The 19,653-nt window shown below is 61.9% G+C and overlaps 1 protein-coding gene and 2 non-coding genes across 12 annotated transcripts; all 3 read left to right on the top strand.

Moving 5' to 3' along the window:
- Nucleotides 1–265: 265 nt before the first annotated feature.
- EIF4G1 (eukaryotic translation initiation factor 4 gamma 1) lies at nucleotides 266–18,530 on the top strand. Of its 10 annotated transcripts, none has more exons than XM_064385428.1 (35): nucleotides 267–391; nucleotides 1,470–1,530; nucleotides 2,793–2,901; nucleotides 2,999–3,085; nucleotides 3,385–3,417; nucleotides 4,012–4,032; nucleotides 4,559–4,732; nucleotides 5,087–5,186; nucleotides 6,911–7,023; nucleotides 8,090–8,182; nucleotides 8,262–8,328; nucleotides 8,673–9,554; nucleotides 10,510–10,598; nucleotides 10,801–10,987; nucleotides 11,343–11,476; nucleotides 11,730–11,867; nucleotides 12,058–12,231; nucleotides 12,311–12,508; nucleotides 12,771–12,917; nucleotides 13,012–13,248; nucleotides 13,325–13,429; nucleotides 13,830–13,983; nucleotides 14,090–14,187; nucleotides 14,290–14,392; nucleotides 14,510–14,612; nucleotides 15,212–15,468; nucleotides 15,560–15,675; nucleotides 15,853–16,025; nucleotides 16,158–16,283; nucleotides 16,367–16,448; nucleotides 16,675–16,773; nucleotides 16,888–17,022; nucleotides 17,111–17,192; nucleotides 17,272–17,412; nucleotides 17,528–18,530. In XM_064385428.1, the coding sequence occupies exons 3-35, from the start codon at nucleotides 2,827–2,829 to the stop codon at nucleotides 17,707–17,709; spliced, it is 4,905 nt and encodes a 1,634-aa protein (XP_064241498.1). In that variant the 5' UTR covers nucleotides 267–391; nucleotides 1,470–1,530; nucleotides 2,793–2,826; the 3' UTR covers nucleotides 17,710–18,530. The 10 variants fall into 10 exon arrangements, with proteins under 10 accessions (XP_064241505.1, XP_064241498.1, XP_064241502.1 ...); XM_064385431.1 differs by having other exon boundaries at nucleotides 339–391; nucleotides 1,474–1,530; XM_064385429.1 differs by lacking the exon at nucleotides 267–391 and adding an exon at nucleotides 460–536.
- LOC135279039 (small nucleolar RNA SNORD66) lies at nucleotides 10,643–10,719 on the top strand. The gene has a single exon (XR_010346392.1). It is a non-coding gene; the product is annotated as a small nucleolar RNA SNORD66 (small nucleolar RNA).
- Nucleotides 11,910–11,984, top strand: LOC135279040 (small nucleolar RNA SNORD66). Its single transcript, XR_010346393.1, has one exon. It is a non-coding gene; the product is annotated as a small nucleolar RNA SNORD66 (small nucleolar RNA).
- Nucleotides 18,531–19,653: the final 1,123 nt, after the last annotated feature.

Raw genomic sequence — 19,653 nt, 5'->3', positions numbered from 1 at the left:
TGGTTGTGCGGCCCGGCGGGTGTCAGGCTCCCGGTGAGCGTGCGTCCCGCACGGTGCCGGTGCCGGGCGCGCCCACTGCCCCCGTGCCCGTGCCCGGGGCGGCGGGCGAGGCCGCCGGGGCGGGGCGTGGCCATGCGGACCGCGGCCTCCGCCGGGGCCCCGCCCCGCCACGTGACCGCAGAGCGGCGGGGCGGGCGCAGCGCGCGGGGCGGGGGCGGGGCCCGGCGCGGCTCCGGGCGTGGCGGCCCCGCCCCCGCGCGCCCCTCCCCCGCGGCGGCGGCGGGCGCGCGGCCCCGCGGCCCCGCCCCCTGCGCGCGGCGCGGCTCCGGAAATGGTCGTGCTGCGCTGCGCTGCGGCTGCGTCGGGCCGCGCGCGCTGAAGGAGACTGAAGGTAACGGGCGGGGGCGGGGCGGGCGCGCGCCCCGCGGGGGGGGTGGGGGGGCGCCGGTACCGGGGCCGCGCGTGCCGCCCTAGTCCTCCCCCTTCCCCGGGCTTCGCTTCGCCGGGCCTTGTCGCGCCGCCGCCGCCGCCACCACGTGGGTGCCGCCCCGCCGCCGCCGCCGCCACCCCCTTCCCACGCCCTGTCCCGTGCTTCGCTCCGCTGCTGCGCCGGGCCCCCCCCCCCGCTCGTCCCGATGGTCCCCACATCCCGGTGATCCCGCGGCGGCGGCGTCGGTCCGCGCCCACGTGCCGGCCGGTGCACCCCGCCGCCGCCGCCGCCGCCGCACACGTGCTCCCGGCGCCGCGCCCGCCTAGGCCCGGCGCCGCCGCCGCGTGTGTTGCGAGCGCTGCCGCCCCCGCCCCGCCGCGACCGTCCTCTCGTGCCGCCGCCGGTGCCCGCGGGGCCGCGGTTGCGGCCGGCAGTGACACGTGTCCTTGGCAGAGGCCGCCGCCGCCGCGGGGGGGAGCGGGGCCGCCGGATGCCGCACCGGGCACCGCACCGCGCCCTCCCGCCGCCGCGATGGTGGTGCCGCCGCCCCGGGACGGAGCCGGCCGCCGCCGCCGGTTCGGCCGCCGCCTCGGCCTGGGGGCGAGGCCGCGCTTGGGCCTGGCGGGGCCGGCCGCTCTCGGGCCACCGCCGCGGCCTGTCCCAGCTCCGCCGTCGGTGATTCTTGTCGTGTCCCCCGCTCCCCCCCGTGCGTTCCCGCCTCCCCGAACTACTGCTCCCGTCCCCCGGGCCCTCGCTCGGGCCGAGCTGGGCCTTCCCGGACCCCCCCGGGCAGGGACCCCCCGCCCCGCCGGCGGGCCCAGCGCAGGCCGCGGCCCGGCCGCTCCCGGCGCAGCAAAGGCGGCGGCGACTCCGATTACAAACAGCCGCGGCGGTGCCCCGCTGTCCCCCGGGACGGAACCCGCATTCCCCAGCCCTGCTGGGCTACCGGGCCGGGGCAGAGCCGGGGCCGGGCCGCGCTCTCCCCGCGGGGCCCGGCCTGATCTCGCTTTCTCTCTCTCCCCTCCCTCCTCTCTCCCAGTCAGTCGGATGAACGGTCTCTGCAGGCCCGCTCAGCCGGCCCAGGTTTTTCCCGCGGGGGGGTGAGTATCCTGCTCGCTCCCGGTTGTGTCTGGCGGGGGAGACCAGGTCTGGCTGTCCCCGGGTGTCCCTGTCCCCTGTGAGACAATCCTCCTCCTCTGTTTGGGGTGATCGCTCTCAAGGCCTAGCTAGGCTGGCTCAGGTGCGGGCTGTCCGTGCCAGGTGCTTGGGTCCCCGCTGAGAAGGGGCCCGGGGAGAGCACTGGGGGGTGCAACCCAGCCTGTGCCACCTCCTGAAACCCTGGCGGGGCCCATCTCCACCGGGGTTGTGGCCCGGGGGATCCCTGTGATGGGGTGGCACCCCCACACCAAGGCGCAGCCCTGGGGGGATTGGGGAGCCCCATTTCCCAGCGTTGGTGGGACGTGTCTGGCAGTGCCCGCAGCGGGGCTGGGGGCCGGCAGTGCTGACGCGTCCAGGCGTCAGATTACAGGAGGCACCAGGGCTGCTCCCTTGGGTGTCTGGCCGGCAGCTGGGTGCCGTGGGGTGCAGGGGACCCCCGGCAGTGTGCGGGGCACTGCCTCTCCTTCCTGCCCCGGCGGCCTTTGCACTGGGGCGGGGAGAGCGACGCTGGCTGCCAAGTCCTTCCTGGGACAGCCAGGAGGTGTCCGGGCCGCCTGGACGCTGGGGGGCTGCAGGCTCCCCTGGGCAGGGCAGTGGGCAGGAGTGTCGGTGGCGTGGGGGGACATGGGAGCTGCTCCCTGCCTTCCCTGGTAGGCGTTTGTGGTGTACGCTGGGGACCCGGCGCCACCGGCAGGAACAGGTTTGGCCGGCCGGGGGAAGCGCTTAGTAGGTCAGCCGGGGTGGAGCTGGGCATGGCTGACGCCGGGGTGCCGCCGGCCCACCCAGCCCCCCGGAGTTCGTGGTGGCCTAGGTGCTGGTGGCAAATCATGGACGCTGGTGCCCGTTTTTGTGTAGGGCCCAGACAGGCTTTGTGGGGTCACCTTGGGTGGGTCGGTCCTGCTGGTGGGCATGGTTGGGTTTGGGGCGTGATGAGGGGTCTGCTCTGAAGGGTGTGAGGATCTGCTCAGGCTGGGTTACTTGGCAGTACCTACCCCGTCTTCCCGGTGTCCCAGTGGGGCAGGATGAGGTGGCTGGCGGTCTGTGCCTTGGTGGGATGCTGTCTGTGGGGCATGGCTGATGCCTGGCTTTACACTGGTAGGCTGTGGGGCTGGAGACTTGCAGATTTTAGGGCTGACGTGGACAGGGAACAGATGCCTGGGGTGCTGCTATCTCCAGCTTATGCCCACTGTCCCTGTTCCTGCAGATAGCGAGGGGATCCTTATGCACAACCCCATGAAATGAACAAAGCTCCACAGCCCACAGGAGGAGCCCCGACTGCCCCGCACCCTGCCCCTTCTCCCGGACTGCCGCAGGTAACCGTCCCCTGCAGGGCTGGGGCACCCACATTTGCCTCCCCAGTTGGTGCCAAGAGCTGTGGTACCATCTCTTTCCCTCCCTGCCCTCTTCCAGCCGACGTTCCCACCTGGTCAGACGGCACCTGTGGTTTTTAACCCGGCACCGACCTCACAAATGAATACGCCTTCTCAGCCGCGCCAGGTAAGGATGTTGTCCAGAGCTGCAGAGGGTGGTAAGGGGTATCCAGCAGCTTTCTGCTTCCCGGCTGAGTAGCCCACACTGCCATGGAGCCCAGGGGTGTTAGGAGCAATGTGGTCCCCCTCAGGCCTGGTGTGTGCCTGTGAAGGGGGAATGAGCCCGTGATCTGGACCACGACTGCCAGCTGAGGACCTCCTGGCCCCGGGGTGGGAGGGCAGGCGCCTCCAGTGAGGATGCCCACAGAGTGACTGCTCTTCTCTCCTTCCTCCCCTGCCCCAAACCTCCCTTTCCTCCTCTCTCAGTTTCCAGCAGGGCCTCGGGCTATTCACCAGCAGGTACTAACCCGCTTCCCCTCCCTGCATGCTGAACACCCCTTCCTGACACTGCACAGAAACACCCACCTTGGGCATGAAGGGGCTGGGGAGCATGTGGGGACCCTGGACTCTGGGGACTGGCTGGTCTGGGAAAGTGCGGGGTGCCTGCTCGCCTTTGGGTAGGTTTCTCTGCAGTGTCTCCCCAGTTCCCTCCTTGCATGAAGCCTGCAGCATGTGGCTGTGCCTGTGCTAACTCTGGCCCAGGCTGTTGCCTGTGCCCTTCCTCATCTTCCTCTTCCTCCCAAGCTTTGCTTGGTCTCCCAAGGCCCTGCAGTGACGTGCAAGGCTCTGGACCTCTATCAGCCCTCTTGTGTGGAGGAGCTGCTGGGACAGATCTGGTGACATCCTTGGCTGTGCTGTCTGGGAGCTCATCAGACCCATCCCTGCCCCTTGGGAGATCCCTACAGGGGACCTCAGTATAATATTTGGGATCTGGGCGCAGGGCAAAGGGCTCCCTGACCTCTTGTCCGTTCCTCTGCTATCCCTGTCCCAGTGCCAGTAACTCCTGTCTCTCTCTTTCCCCCTTTCCCTCTGTATGCGTGCGCTTGCTAACAGGGAGGATTCAGGTCTCTTCAGGTAACACTTTCTCCTTGCCCCGGGGTGCGTGCGCGGACCCTTCCTTGCCCACTCGTCGCTGGGCTGGAGCTGCTGCTCGCGGGGATGCTCTTGCCCGGCAGACAGGCTGGGTCGGGATGCACGGCATTGGCGGGGTGGGAATACCGAGCTCCACATGTTGTCCGGCTCCGGCATGGCGGGACTACAGGTCCCAGCATCCACCGCGGGCGCCGGGAGCCGGTGCAGAGCACGCCGGGACCGCCGCCGCCGAGCTGCGTGCGGCCGTGGCCGGCCCCGGGCGCTGGAGCTGCCGGCCCCGGGAGGGCTGGGCCGGGGCCGCGCCGGGCATGAGCTGGGTCGGGTGGACCCAGGCGGCCCCGCAGGTGCGTGGGGACAGGATGGTGCCGGGGAGGGGGTGGCCTTGTGGGCTGCCGAGGTTCTGGTGCAGCCCGGCAGGGCGGGGGGGCCGGTGTCTCCCCCCGTGTGCGGTGGTGGCGGGTGGAGGTGCTGGAGCTCCTGCTGATGCTTTGCCCCATCTCTCCCCAAGCATTTCTACCAGAACAGGGCACAGCCTCCTGCCAGTGCGTCCCGCGTGCAGAGTAACACGACGGCTCGGCCCGGCCCTCCTGCCCATGTGTATCCAGCTGCTTCCCAGGTGATGATGATACCCTCCCAGATATCCTACACACCTTCCCAAGGAGCCTATTACATTCCCGGACAGGTGAGGGCTATGCTTTGGGCTCTGTGGGAGGGGGTTGGGATGGGCATTGGTGGGAGGTGTTGTCTGGACTTGGAGCCCAAGTCTGTTTTGGGGGGGTGGAAGGGGTCCTGAGACCCTGAGCACCCACTGATCTGAGCAGGGTGCTGCTGGCTCTGTAGAGAGGCAGCAGGCAGTACTGGTCCCCTTCCCAGCAGTTCTCGGAGGCACGTGGTGTCTACTCTGCCTGTCTCCTGCTCATTGCCCTGGTGTCCAACTAGTTCACAGTCAGGTTTGGGGTTACGTCAGTGTTTTGGCGGTATGTCTGTGCTCTGCAGGGGACTTCACTGACTTTTTTTTTCTTCTCTCCTATTTCAGGGTCGCTCCACGTACGTTGTCCCGACCCAACAGTACCCGGTCCAACCTGGCGCCCCTAGTTTTTATCCTGGAGCCAGCCCCACAGAGTTCGGGACTTACGGTACAGACAGAAGGGTTTCTCTGCTCCCTGGTGCCCTTTCAGTCCCAGCACTTCCCCGTTTTTTTGCTCCCCTGGCCTCTGTGTGTCCCGCCGAGCTGAACACAGCTGACTGGGGCTGACTCTGTGACTCCACTGCAGGCTGTTTTGGGGACAGTTGCCTGTTGCCCAGCAGCACATCGTGTCCCGCTGGTCCATTTGTAGCAGTCCACTCACCCCTGTCCTGTTCCAAATTGGGGCTGTTTAATATTTAACTGTGCTGGCGGAGGGCTGGGGCAGACTTTATCCCCTGCTCCCCCTCCCTTGCTGTCAAGGTGGTGAGCAGCTGAGTGCTTGCTGACCCCCCTCAGCTGCGGCTCCCCAGGAGCTGAGCCGGGGTGCTCCGTGCCTGCCCCCTCCTGGTGCCTGGGGAGTGTGATGTGAGCAGCCCCTCCTCCTTCCCCCTGCTCGCATGTGGCCACCCGGGCTGTGACTATATTTAGGCTTGGTTGGCCCCGGGAGGCCCAGCAGACACAGAAATGTGAGCCGAGGCCTCCGGCCTGGCCCCGGCACAGCAGCAAAGCATAACCAGGGCAGAGATGGGCTTCTCCTGAGCCAGGTACGTGCCCGGCCTCCCTCCCTCTTGTCTCAGGGCCCAGCCAGCCCCTCAGAGGAGGGAGGTGGCCCCTGGCTGTGGCTGTCTCCTGTGCTTGGGCCAGGACACTGCTGCACCTTTGTGCACTGCCCTGGGACGTGCCCTGGGTATCTCTTTGGGGTTCCAGGACGGGTGTACCCCCAACCTCTGCTTTGGGGCTGCTGTGGCTCTTCCTGGGGAAGCTGGCAGCGCTTGCCTCTTGCCCACAGGACTGGTAGGGTGACCTGATGTGGTATGACCCTTGACAAATGAATCAGATTGGGTCTCCTGTCTGGTCTTCAGGTCTAGGCAGCTCAGGGTCTCCTTCCTTCCCCCTAAACCCAGCCCATCCTGATGTATGAGGTCCATTCAGCGTCCCTGCGAGTCCCCTGAGCAAAGGGAGGGTCCCTGAGTCAGGGATGAGGCAGTCACCAGAGCACCTTGGTTGACTTTCAGGGTCAGTGCAGCAGGGAAGGTGCTGGAGCCAGAGGGGGCCAGGACCCAGTTGTGCCTGTCCCAACACACCCGTATCCCTGTGGCACTGCTCTGGGGTGATGCTCACGGATGCCCTGGGAGGAGTGGAGCACCTCTTGAGGACTGTGCCAGCCCTGGATGGGGTCCAGCTCTGCCTGTCCCTCAGCATAGCTCCTTCCTCTGGGCTGCGCTTGCTAGGGACTCTGTCTGCACGGGGAGCCTGAGCCCCTCAGCCTGGGTGTGAATGGAGGCTGCCTGGTGCCGCCCTCGGGCTGGTGCTGGCCCTGGGGAGATAAGGGCTCAGGCAGGAAGGCAGAGGCAGGACGGCTGTACCTGACATGGCCGAGTGTCCAGGCAGGGCTCTTGGTGGCGTGGAGCTGGTGGGCATGGTGGATGCCTGCGGGGCCCGGCTGGGCGTGGGGGTGGCGCGGGGACGCTCTCTGCTTCACAGGGAAGGAATTCGGTCAGGCCTGTCAGGCGGGTTGGGACAATCCGGGCCGGATGCGATGGGGGTTCGCTGCAGAGCAGCAAGGGCTCTCCGGGCTCCTGGCAGACCCCTGTGTTTGGGAGATCAGGGAGTCCTCAGGACAGGCTTGGAGGATCTGGGTCGGCTGCTCTGACGCTGTCTCCTCTCCTTCAGCGGGTGCGTATTACCCGGCGCAGGGGGTGCAGCAGTTCCCAGCGGGGGTCCCCACTGCCCAGGTCATTGTGAGCCAGCAACCACCGATCCCCCCAAAACGAGAACGCAAGACGGTAAGGAGCCATCTGCCTCCAGGCATGGGGGTACTCCTGTGCGAGAGGGTGTGCTCAGGGCGTGCAGGAGGGGGATGGTGTCAGCCCCAGGTGCTGGTGGTGTGTGGGATGGGATGTGGTGCAGCATGCCAGGGAAGAGGGTTGGCACAGGGTTATTTCCCCACAGGCTGGAGGGCTCAGCGAGGGAGCTGGGGTGCACTGTGGGTGCTGGCGACCTTGGTCGTCCCGGCGGGCAGCGTTGTGCTGAGTCACAGCTCCCGGGAGGGCGGGGGTGCCGCGGCTGCCAACTGCTGTCTGCTCCCGGAGATGCCGGTGCTCAGAGGCCTCGCGCGGGGCCTATTTATAGCGGGGAGCCGGGTGGCTGCCGGCATGGCCCCGAGCCGGGAGGCAGGGGTTGCCACTGGGAGGTGGGATGCTGGCGTTTGCTCATCAGAGATGGGTTGAGCTCTGCACTTGGTGTTCCGGGAGCAGGTCGTGTTCAGAAGGTAGAGAGGACAAGACTCGTGGCTGCGCTTTGCTTTGCGCTGTAGTCCCAGCCAGACCCGTGTGTCCCCCTCCAGTCACCCCGCAGCAGGGTGCCCTATAGCTCGTGCTGCACCCGTGGCAGACATGGGGCAAGTGAGGCTTGGGCATATAGGGTGTGTCTGGGGTGGCACAGAGCTCACTGTGGTTTCTGTGTACTGAGGCTAGTCCCCTGTATTGTCCCCAAAATAAGGGGAGGTCCTTGCAGCCCCTGTGCTAGCACAGTGGTATATTGGGGTCCCCCCACTTCTGGAGATGGGGAGTGGCCTGGGGACCTGCTGGCTCCAGCTGCCTGTTGCGATGATTTGCAAGGCACTGGAACAGGCCAGTGTCTGTGGGACACTGTGCTCTCTGGTGAGGGGATGTGGCACCCACTGTTCCCCAAACTATGTGGCCAGGACAGGCATTGCAGTGACTGAACCTTCCTTTTCCCTTTGGAGAAGCGTGTCCTGTTGGGTGTTGGGCTCATGGAAGGGGGGTGGCCTGTGTGTTGTGCCCTGCACTCTGCCAACAGCTTCTCCCCTCTGCTCTGATTCTTGGACAGATCCGAATACGAGACCCCAACCAAGGTGGCAAAGACATTACAGAAGAAATTATGTCTGGAGCAAGGACCTCATCCACCCCCACCCCTCCACAGGTAAGCGGACCCTCTGACATCACAGCTGTGGCAGAGGGAAGTGCACATGCCCTCTTCAACTCCCTCTTTGTCCCCTCAGGCTGGAAGCGGTTTGGAGCCCCAGGCCAATGGAGAGACCCCCCATGTAGCAGTTATTGTCCGGCCCGGTAAGTGCCCGTGCCAGGGCTGGGTGTGCCAGCTGGCATGGCTGCAGCAAGGTTCCCTGGTGTTGGCTATGCAGGATGTGCCATGCAAGCCCCACTGTTCTGTAGTTCTCCTGAATGCTTGTGGGGTGAGAGGCCATCCCTGCATACCTAGGGACCTTGTTGGATGCAGGAGAGTTTACGAGAGGACTGTGTACTCATCTCAGCTGTCCCCTGTCCCCATCCAACATTTGTGACGTGGCTTGACACATCTGTCCCTATGTCTGCTGAAGATAGAGGGATCTGGGGAGGAATGTGGGACAAGCAGAGAGTCAGAGAGTCATCCGTTAATGTCATCCACCTTGCAGATGACCGCCCGAAGCCTGCGCTGGTGGTGAGCAAGCCTGTCTCCCTGGAGCCCAGCAAGTCGGCGTCCCCGTCTCCTCCCCCTCCCCTGATCCCCGAGGTGGAGCCCGTGGTGCTCTCGCCCGTGACGCTGGTGCCAATGGAGCCTCCTGTGGACACGGACACGAAAGCGGAGCAGGGCGAGGCGCCACCTGACCCGCAAAAGACGTTAAGCGCCATCACTACAGTGCCAGGGGCCGCGGAGCTGCCCCTTGTGCCCGCGCCCAACATGGACACGGTGGCTGCGGAGGAGGAGGAGGAAGAGGAGGAGGAGGTTGCTATTCCCCTCCCGGAGCCCAGCCTGCAGGAGCCTGTGCCCCCTGAGGTGCCGCCGGTGCCCGTTGTTCCCTCGATGCCAGCTGTGCCCTTGGTGCCGGCTGCGCCGTCGCCACCACCCGTTGTACCACAGGCTCCTGAAGCGCCTGCCAAACCCGCCTCCCCCAGCCCCCCGCCGCCCCGGGAAGAGCCCTGCCCCGAGCCCGCTGCTGAGGCCAATGGGGTTTTGGAGGAGACGCCTGAGACGGTCCCTGAGGCGCCCGTGTGCCAGCCAGTGCCGGTCTCTGAGCCGGTGCCTGTGCCCACCCTGGACTCCCCCACTGCTCAGCCTGAAGAGCTGCCCCTACCCAATGGTGTGGAGGGCACCAGCAAAGTGGAGCCGAGTGAGGAGCAGCCTGAGTCGGATGTCAGCCCTATCTCAGAGTCTGAGGAGCCAGCCCAGCCTGGCACCCCTGCCTCCCCACCTGCAGAGGAGGAGGAGGAAGAGAGTGAAGGCCCTGGTGAGACCCAGGAGCGAAGCTTGAGCCCAGCCCCTGCCCCTTCGCAGATCTCGGAGGCGACGGCACAAGGTTAGGAATGCTGGGCTGCAGGGTGCCCCAGGGTGGGTGTTGGGTGGTGGGGGCCAGCACATGGCATGAGGTACAGGGAGGGTGTTGGAGAGGGAGATGTGGTGAGGGATGGAGGATGTGTGGCTGTGGGATGCTGAGAGGGATAAGGTGTCTGTGGATGGTGGGATCAGGGAGATGTCTGGGGAGTACATCTATGTGGTGATGTGTGGGGTGGATATAGAGGGCTGTGTGTGGGGGATGTCATGGGGAATGGAAGTCTGTTTTATGTGATGCCTTACACAGGGGTGTATAGTGATGTATCAGGGTTGTATCTGAGGATTGCCCCCAGTAGTTGAGGACACTGGGAGGTGGAGAATTGGCAGGGAAGATGTAGGGCATGCTGTGTAGGGGTATACAGGTACACAGGGGTGATTGAGGACAGTGGGGAAGTGCCCTGGGGATGTGGTGGGGTTTCTTGTTTTTCCTTTAAGCACCTTGCACAGCAGTGTTGGGGTTACATAGGAGTGATGGGGAAGATGGGTTCACAGGATGTGTTTGGTGGGGATGCAGGGGTGCTCTAGGAGAGCAGCCTGGGGGCAGATACGTTTCTGGGAAGCACGGGTATGGGCTGGTGTATAGGGGTGTCAGGGAGGGGAGTGTGTATGGGACCAGAGATTTGTATGGGAGTGTCCCTGTAAGGGCTGCCTGTAGAGCAGCGTGTGCAGGGATCCTCTGACAGGATGGGGGAGCATGCACTAGGGCAGTGGTGTGGATGGGGGGCTTTGATGAGGCACGTGGTAAATGGGGGTGTGTTTGGGGATGGGAGCTGTCATGGGGTGGCAGGACCACATCCCTGTGGATCCGTCTTGAAGCTCACCTGCTGTTACTGGGGCCTTGCTGGTGACCCCGTAGCTGTTGTCAGGGTGCTGGGGTCTGGGAGGGTTCCTGTCTTTCACCTTCCTGCCTCTCCTCCCAGTCGCCATGTCGGTGCCAAAGAAGAAACGAAGGATGAAGGATCTGAACAAGAAGGAGGCAGTAGGTGATTTGCTGGATGCCTTTAAAGAGGTGAGTGTCCTGGGGTGTCTGGGGATCAGCCTGTGTCCCATCTCCTCCTGTGATGAACTCTGCTTTGTGCCATCGTGTCTGGGCCACTGATGCTCTGTGATGGTAATGAGGATCTGAGGTGGGGTGGACACCGAGGAGTGGGGTGAAGGGGACAGGAACAGGCTCGTGTGGGTGACTGTTGTCCCTGTCCCCCCTGCTGCAGTCTCAGATTGGTGATAGTGCCTCGGAGGTGGAGAACAAGCCCCCCGTGTCTGCCCCTGCCAGTGAAGCAGAGGATGTGGCTCCTGCCCGTCCACAGGAAGAGTCGGAAGAGACGTGGGAGGAGAAGGAAGACAAGTTGGCCCCGGAGAAGGGCAAGGCTGCTGGCCAGAAGTATGGCTACAAGGAAGGTGAGCTGTGCCTGGGCACAGTCCTCTGCTGGCAGCCACCACCTCTGGACCCAGCAGTGGGTGGCATGGTCCCGCTGTCCTAAATTTCACGTTCTCCTCCCATCTTGTCCCCAAGCTTGGCATGGGGTGCAGAACAGAGTTCCCAACAAAAGGGTCTTGGCAGGAGGCAGGGAGCTGGTGGTATCAGGCTTTCTAGGCATGCAGGGTTATGCTCATGGTGTACCAGGCTGGGGCAGTTCTGTGGTTGTCTACATCTCACCTCGCTTGTCCCTGTGTGGACCCAGACCTGCCACAGCTCAGGGTGGAGAATATGGGACGGGCCACATCAGAGTCTCCTTCTTGCCCCCCACTGCAGAGCAATGGAAGCCTTTGAACCCTGAGGAGAAGAAGCGATATGACCGGGAGTTCCTGCTGGGCTTCCAGTTCATCTTTGCCAGCATGCAGAAACCTGAGGGGCTGCCCCAGATCACAGATGTGGTGCTGGACAAGGTCGGTGCGGCCCTGGAAATTGGGGAATTATGGGTGGTGGTTAGGTGGGGATCTGGCTCCTCTTTGTGCCTTGTGAAGGCAGGGCAGGGACTTAATTTTGTGCTCAGGGTCCTGTTGCTGCATCTGCAGTAACCCTTGAGCCTGGGTTTGGTGGGTGTGGGGGCACCTCTGGGGCCTTTTTTCCAGTTCCTTGTCCCGGCGCTGAGGCTGGGGGATGGATCCATCCCGCTCCTCTGCCCCCGGGCATCCTCAGCCGTGTGTACCTTCGCAGGCCAACAAGACCCCACTGCGGGCAATCGACCCCATCCGCATCAGTAACATGAACTGCAGCCCTGACTTCACCCCCTCCTTCGCCAACCTTGGCCGGCCTGTCATGGGCAACCGGGGCCTGGTGAGTATCTCCTCACTTCATTCCTGCCATCCTGCTCTGCCTCTCTGTGATGATCAAGCTTTCGAGCCACTGTGTCTGGGCCACTGATGTCCATGATGGAATTGAGGATCTGAGTAGGTGGACTAGAACTTCTGGGAGCCAGCTCACGTGGTCCCAGAGCAGAGAGCTGAGTTTCTTCTCCATGTGTCAGCCCTCAGGGTTGGGTCCCCGCCGCTCCCAGCAGAGCCAGAGGAAGGAGCCCCGCAAAATCATTGCTACTGTGTCCCTCAATGAGGATGTCAAGCTGAACAAGGCCGAGAAGGCCTGGAAACCCAGCAGCAAACGTGCTTCCGAGGAGGAGGATCCTGAGAATATCAAGACACAGGTGGGAGCTGGCGGGGGCAGGCACTCAGAGGGCCTGGGGGAAGGGTGCCCAGCTCTTGCTGACCTTGCTGCTCTTGCAGGAACTGCTCCGCCGTGTCCGCAGCATCCTCAACAAGCTGACACCCCAGATGTTCCAGCAACTGATGAAGCAGGTGATGGAGTTGTCCATCGACACGGAGGAGCGGCTCAAGGGTGTCATCGACCTCGTCTTCGAGAAGGCCATCTCGGAGCCAAACTTCTCTGTTGCCTATGCTAACATGTGCCGTTGCCTTATGGGGGTGAGCAGAAGCTGGGTGGTCTCTTGCTGACGGGGCAAGGTTTTTTTGGCCATCTCAGCTGAGCTTAGTAGTGTGCAGGTCCTTCCATGTCGAGCGGGGAAACTGGGGGGGTGTGGATGGAGGACCAGGTTCAGAGTCTCAGCAGGGCATCACAGTATTATTGGGTGGCTTTTCCCTGATTTGAGTAGTGCCACCTTAGTTGCCCAGCTCTTGGGGGAGACACAACTCATGCTCTTTCTCTGGGTTGTACCTCTCCCTGCAGCTTAAAGTGCCCACAACAGACAAGCCCACAGTGACTGTGAACTTCCGCAAGCTGCTGCTCAACCGCTGCCAGAAGGAGTTTGAGAAGGACAAGGATGATGATGAGATCTTTGAGAAGCGGCAGAAGGAGATGGATGATGCCAGTGCTGTGAGTTGTGGTGGGAGTCTGCTGCTGAGGGCTGGCGTGGGTGTCCTTGGGCTGGCTCTGGACACTGAACTGGCCTGCTGGGCTTTTCGTGCAGCCCGAGGAGAAGGCGCGCATGAAGGATGAGCTGGAGGAGGCGCGGGACAAGGCCCGACGACGATCCCTGGGCAACATCAAGTTCATTGGAGAGCTCTTCAAACTGAAGATGTTGACAGAGGCCATTATGCATGACTGTGTGGTGAAGCTGCTCAAAAACCACGATGAAGAGTCTCTTGAGTGCCTTTGCCGCCTGCTTACGACTATTGGCAAGGACTTGGACTTCGAGAAAGCCAAGGTACTCCTTGCCCTGCCCTACTTGCCTGTTCCCTTACCTTTAGGAGGAATGTGACCATGGCTCTGTCCCTTTATAGCCCAGGATGGATCAGTACTTCAATCAGATGGAGAAGATTATCAAAGAGAAAAAGACATCATCCCGAATCCGTTTCATGCTGCAAGATGTGATTGACCTAAGAAGGGTAAGGTTCATGGAATGCAATTACTTGGGGACCGCTGTTAGGTCCCTTGGAGTTGCTGGCCTATGTCCTCCTGCGTGCCAGCAATCCATGTGTCCCCTGTAGGGGAGGGGTGGGTGTGTGAGTTGTGGCCAGCCCCAGAGACACCATGCTAGCCCCTGCTCTTGGTTATCATGGTAGTGGTAGTGGGCACACAGTAACTGGCGGCTGTTTAATGCAGGGGGGCTCTGGAATCTGAGCCTTTTTGTGCCAAAAGCTGCCACAACACATGGAGAGCAGTGATGGTCGAGGCAGGAGATCAACCTGAGACTTTGAGAGTGAGATGGCTGGGAAGGGGGAATCCCTTTCCCTCCATCTTTCAGCCATCTCAGTTCCCTCTTCCCTCCTTCCCTGCCCTCTGCAGAATAGCTGGGTGCCGCGGCGAGGAGACCAGGGCCCCAAAACCATCGATCAGATCCACAAGGAAGCAGAGATGGAGGAGCATCGGGAACACATCAAAGTGCAGCAGCTCATGTCAAAGGACAAGAGGAGAGGACCCCCTGGGCCATCCTCTGGTGGTGAGTGTCTGGGCTTGGGGGCACTTGAGTTTGCTATGAATGGGTTGCTCCTGCTGGACTCGCTCAAGGCTGCTCTGCACCTTACGACTGTCCCTCTTGTGCTCAGGGCGCAGTAGCCTGGTTGCAGATGATGGCTGGAACACGGTGCCCATCAGCAAGGGCAACCGGCCCATTGACACCAGCCGGTTAACGAAGATCACCAAGGTGAGGCTGGGGCTGTGGTGTGGCAGCCGAGCTGGCTGCCTGGCCTAGGTCCTGCCATGGTGGGGGGATCAGGTCTGACTGTCTCTCTTTCTCCACCTGCAGCCTGGATCCATCGACTCCAATAACCAGCTCTTTGCACCGGGTGGGCGGCTGAGCTGGGGCAAAGGCAGCAGCGGAGGGTCTGGCGCGAAGCCCGCAGATTCAGGTGGGCAGTGTGGGACTGGCTGCGTGCTGTGGGACAGATGGGAGGGGTGATCTTCCCCTGGCAGTTCCTCTACAAGGGAGTTGCCGAACTCTGAGACTTCCCTCTTTTCACGCCCAGCATCTGATTCAGGGCGACCAGCCACGAGCACCTTGAACCGCTTCTCAGCGCTCCAGCAGTCAATGCCTGCCGAGAGCCCAGAGTCCCGCCGTGTGGTGCAGAGGTGAGGGGCCAGCCCTGCCTTGGTGGGTGGGGGTGTGGGGTTGAGGGAGAGCCCCTGATTCAGTCTTGTGGTTGATCCGTGTACGGGCAAGTTACAGTATCTGGACTTGCCTTGTGGCAAAATGGGGCCTTTAAGGGAGCTCAGAGTCAGTGGTGAATCCTTGGGGCAAGGAAGGTTGACCTCACCCTGGGTATCCTCCTTACTGTTTGGCGTGTGGGTGACCACCCCGAGTGCTTGGTCTGGCCTGGGGGTCCTTGGGTAGACATTAATGGGTGGGAGTGTGAGGTCCCCAAAGAGAGCTGGAGTTTGGATTTGTTTGGGAGAGGAGGAAAACATAGGGGCACTTTGCCACAGTCTGTGTCAGAAGGAAGATGTGGGTAGGACAAAGGCAGGCAGTGCTCAGCCGAGGAGCAGAATAAAAGGATAAGGGTATGAGTTGGAACAGGGGAGAAATAAGGGAAAAGTTTTCCCCCAAGAATGGTCAAGTGCTAAGAGAGGTGGGGGTTGGACTGGCACAGCCTTACCTTACAGAGATCTACAGTCTGGGGTCAGGGAGGGTGGTGATGGGTTCTTCACGCTGTGTGTCTTTCTCTCCCCAGGAGCAGCTCCAGCCGTGACAGGTCGGAGAAGGCTGGGGACAGAGGGGACCGGGAGTCACGTTCGGAGAAGGGCAGCGACCGTCTAGAGCGTCTTGACCGGGGGGAGAGAGTAGACAGGAACAGGTCTGCCCTCACCAAGAGGAGCTTCAGCAAAGAGACGGAGGACAGGAGCCGAGAACGGGAGAAGCAGGGCGGCCCCGAGGCCGTGCGCAAGGCTGCGAGCATGACGGAGGAGCGGGACCGGAGCCGGGAGACCAGTGAGCTGGGGAGGGGCCATATCCCAGGTCTGGCTGCACCTGCAGCTCTGCCTCTCCCAGGTGGTGCCTGATCCTTGCTCTTCTCTTGCAGTTAAACAAGAGCCAACACCTCCTGCAACATCCACCAAGCCCGCTCTATCGGAAGAGGAACTGGAGAAGAAATCCAAGGCGATCATAGAGGAATACCTGCACATCAATGACATGAAGGTGAGAGAAGGGGGTGGCCAAGCACCCTAACACACCATACATGTTTCTCTGACGTGCCATATGCTTCTGTTCCTGTGTGGTAGCACTGTTGGGCAGGGTGCTGGTGGTGCCTGGATGTGGAAGGGGGGAGCCAGAGCTGGCTGTAGGGCAGTACTGACACCCCCCTTTTCCCTGCAGGAGGCCCTGCAGTGTGTGCAGGAGCTGGGCAGCCCCTCCTCGCTCTACATCTTTGTGCAAAATGGCATCGAGTCCACGCTGGAGAGGAGCACCATCTCCCGTGAGCACATGGGAGCCCTGCTCTGCCAGCTGGTGAAGGCAGGCACGCTCTCCAAGGAGCAGTACTACAAAGGGTGAGGGGCTGGGGCAGCCTGGCTTTGAATTGGCCTTGCCTTGAGGAGGACTCAGCAAGGACACATCCTGAGGTCCCTCCTAGCCAAGGGTATGGGGACTGCTGGATCCCAACAGCTCCCTCTGCCCTTCAGGCTGCGGGAGATCTTGGAGATCGCAGAGGACATGGAGATTGACATCCCACACATCTGGCTGTACCTGGCTGAGCTCATCACACCCATCCTGCAAGAGGAAGGCATCCCCATGGAGGAGCTGTTCAGGTGAGGGCTGTGCTCCTCTGCAGGGCTGGCACAGGAGTCCTCCTTGGGGCAGGTAGCTCACCCAGGTCTCTTGTGCCCCACAGGGAGATCACAAAGCCCCTGGTGCCCATTGGGAAGGCCACCACGCTGCTGGTCGAGGTGCTGGGCTTGTTGTGCAAGGGCATGGTAAGTGCATGGGGGTTGTGTGGCTGCTGGCTGCTATCTCAAGGACTGGCATTCTACTTGGGGGCCAGGTGGGCGTGTGGGGATTGAACCCCTCTGCCACAAGAGAAGATGGTGAGGGGCATCCCTCTCAGTGTCTGGATCATGGGTTTGGCATGGCCACACCACAGTATCTTCCTCCCTGGAGATGGAGGGCGTGCCGTGCTGATGCCGACTGTCTGTCCCACAGGGCCAGAAGACCGCAGGAAAGCTGTGGCGGGATGGGGGCCTGAGCTGGAAGGAATTCCTGCCTGAGGACCAGGATGTCAACAAATTTGTCACAGAGCAGGTGGGGGCTTGGTGATAGCAAGGGGCAGAGATGGGCTGTGGGCAGACCTTGGGCAGTGTGAGAGTGGCAGTCCCCTGTGCTGCCTTCAACAGCTCTCTCTGCCTGCTTCCCCAGAAATTGGAGTACACGATGGGGGACAGCTCAGACATGCCAAGCCGCAAGGAGCTGACCTCAGAGGAGCTGTGCAAGCAAATTGACAAACTGCTGAAGGAGAACCCGAACAACCAAAGAATATATGACTGGATTGAGGTGAGGGTGGGGGCACAGTGCCTGAGTGGCTGGAGGCTCCCTCTTGGCTCCTGCTCCAGCTCACAATCCTTTACCCTCCCCCTTCTAGGCCAACCTGAGCGAGCAGCAGGTCTCGTCCAACACGTTTATCAGGGCCCTGATGACGTCTGTGTGCCACTTGGCCATTGTCTGTGAGTACCAGGGTGAGGTGGGAGTGGTGGGGGTGCCCCTGCCTGCACTGCCCCTCTCACCACGCCCCGTGCCCCGCAGTTGAGAACCCGTACCGCGTGGACGCCATGGTCATCCGCAACCAGGCCAAGCTGCTCCAGAAGTACCTGCGGGATGAGCAGAAGGAGCTCCAGGCCCTCTATGCCCTGCAAGCCTTGGTGGTGAAGTTGGACCAGCCTCCCAGTGAGTATCGTGGGTGCGGGCAGGTTGGGGAGAGGGTGGCAGATGTGTTCCTACCTCAGCAGGGTGGCTGGTGGCTGGTGAATAGCAGAGGCTCCCCTTTGTCCCCCCACCCCAGACCTGCTGCGGATGTTCTTTGATGCCCTGTACGATGAGGACGTCATCAAGGAGGAGGCTTTCTACAAGTGGGAGTCCAGCAAGGACCCGGCCGAGCAGCAGGGCAAGGGGGTGGCCCTCAAATCGGTGACAGCCTTTTTCACCTGGCTCCGGGAAGCTGAGGATGAGTCGGACAACAACTGATCAGATGTGAGGAGGAGGAGGAGGAGGAAGGGGGGAGAGAGAGCGGGGCACCCTGGGGAGTGACTCCATCCCTTCCCACCCCTGGCCCCCATGGACTTGCTGATGCCAGGGCTGAGGGACCTGCTGTGCCCCTTGCAGCCCCCCTCTCTTTTTTTCAGTTCTCCTCTCTCTTCTTCCTCTATCCTGGTTCTGTTTGTAAGGCCTGTACGAGTTTGCCATGATAATAAACAGATGCTGACTGAGGCGGTGGCTGCCATGGGTCCCCTTGGGGACCCTCCTCGCCCCCCTCCCAGTGCAGGCACACCAGGTCTCTGGGAGTGGGGCAGAGCACCCCTGGATTCATGTCATGGAGAGGGAGGGATGGGATGGGGACATATCTTTCCCCTCCTCTCCCTCCTCCTCTTTCTCCTCCCCGCTTCTTGATGAAATATAGAGAGATTATATATATATAAACTTATTAAATTTGGTTTGGGGACAGGAGCGTGATTTCTCCCCCTCCCCTGTCCTCTCTCTATTCCTCCATCACTGCCTGGACCCCCTCCCCTCTATGGTTTTTAAATTTTAAATATAAATCATTCCCCCCCCAGCTCCTGCTCTGACACCTGGGGAGGGTGCCGGGGAGGAGGGGGGGTGGCCCCTTCTCTCTGGGCCAGGCTGAGTCCCCTCCACGACCCCAAAAGCCCCCATCCTCCTCCCAAACGTTTAAGGCCACAATTGGGCAAGCGACAGGGCGGCCCCTCATCCGCGTCCCCTGTATTTATAGAGCGCCGGATGTGTCGAGCCGCATGTGTAATTATTAAAACAAGGATTCAATTACTGGTCACGTGAATTTGTAAATAATTTTTTTTTTTGCCTTTTTTTTTTTTCTTTATGGAGTATTTAATTGAAGATTTAAAGGCATCTTTTCACCTTAAAACTGGAAATAAAAGAACATTGCTAAATAATGCCCCGTGTGCCGCTGTTGCCGACCCCCTCCCTCCTATGTCCCTTGTGCCTGGGCTGGTGTGGGGGTGCCAGCCTTGAACATGGGCAAGGACCAGCCTCCCCTGTCACTGCAGGGCAGGTGGGTACCCCCCGCTCCAGGCCTGGAAGGGTGAAAGGGGCTTGGATGTGCCTGGAGCCAGGCTCCCTGGACTCCCCTTGCTGGCACTGCCCGCAACAGTGTCTGGAGGTGAAAGGGACAGCCCTGCCAGCAGCCTGGCTGTGGAGCAGAGCCCTGATGTCCCCAGATGTCTCTTTTCCCACAGGCATGAGTGGCAGAACCTGTGTGGTCTCCTTGGGGCAGGATATGGGAGGTGTTGTGCCAGGTGCCCCCTACACCTTCCAACGTGGGAGGGCATTTTTCTATCAGCCCCTCCTGGCCCTGTCTTGCAGTTGGAGATGGGGCACAGCTGGCCCCTCCTGGGGTTCCCGTCTGGGGTGTCCCTGCTGGGGACAGAGGCTGGTCTCCCTTGGGACTGGAGGCTGGTCTTTGCTGCCTTGGGCTGCCTCTTGCTGAGTCACCCTGGCCATGGCCCAGAGGGTACAGAATAATTAACTGGAGGCTGTTCCCCAGATTAGAGGCTGATCTGTCTGAGCTGCAGCCCTGGCATCACTAATGCTGGGAAGCATTTGGCAGGGAAAGGCCTCGGGATGGCGACTGGAAAGGAGCTCCCCCTGACTGGGAATGAGTGAGTGAGGAGGGAGAGAGGCCCTTGGAGCTGTTGGGGTAACCTGCTTGCCAAGGCAAAGAGAGGGTGGCACTGCAGCAGTGCCCTCCTGTGCCAGGGGAAAGGTACCACAGCGCTAATTGCCATCAGTAGGTTTCAGAACGAGCACGGCTTGACCCATGAGCGCTGGCCCGGCTCTCCTGCAGGGGCCGTTGCTGTCAGACGTGATGCTCCAAAGCCCGCAGCCACCTGTCCCCAGCCCGGTTCCGCGCGGGTGGGAGGCTGGGTGCTCCCT

Source organism: Passer domesticus, chromosome 11 (assembly GCF_036417665.1).
Source record: "Passer domesticus isolate bPasDom1 chromosome 11, bPasDom1.hap1, whole genome shotgun sequence".
In the NCBI taxonomy this organism is placed as follows: Eukaryota; Metazoa; Chordata; class Aves; order Passeriformes; family Passeridae; genus Passer; species Passer domesticus.
The sequence above is the reverse complement of the archived record's forward strand: the minus strand, read 5'-3'. Positions and strand labels throughout refer to the sequence as shown.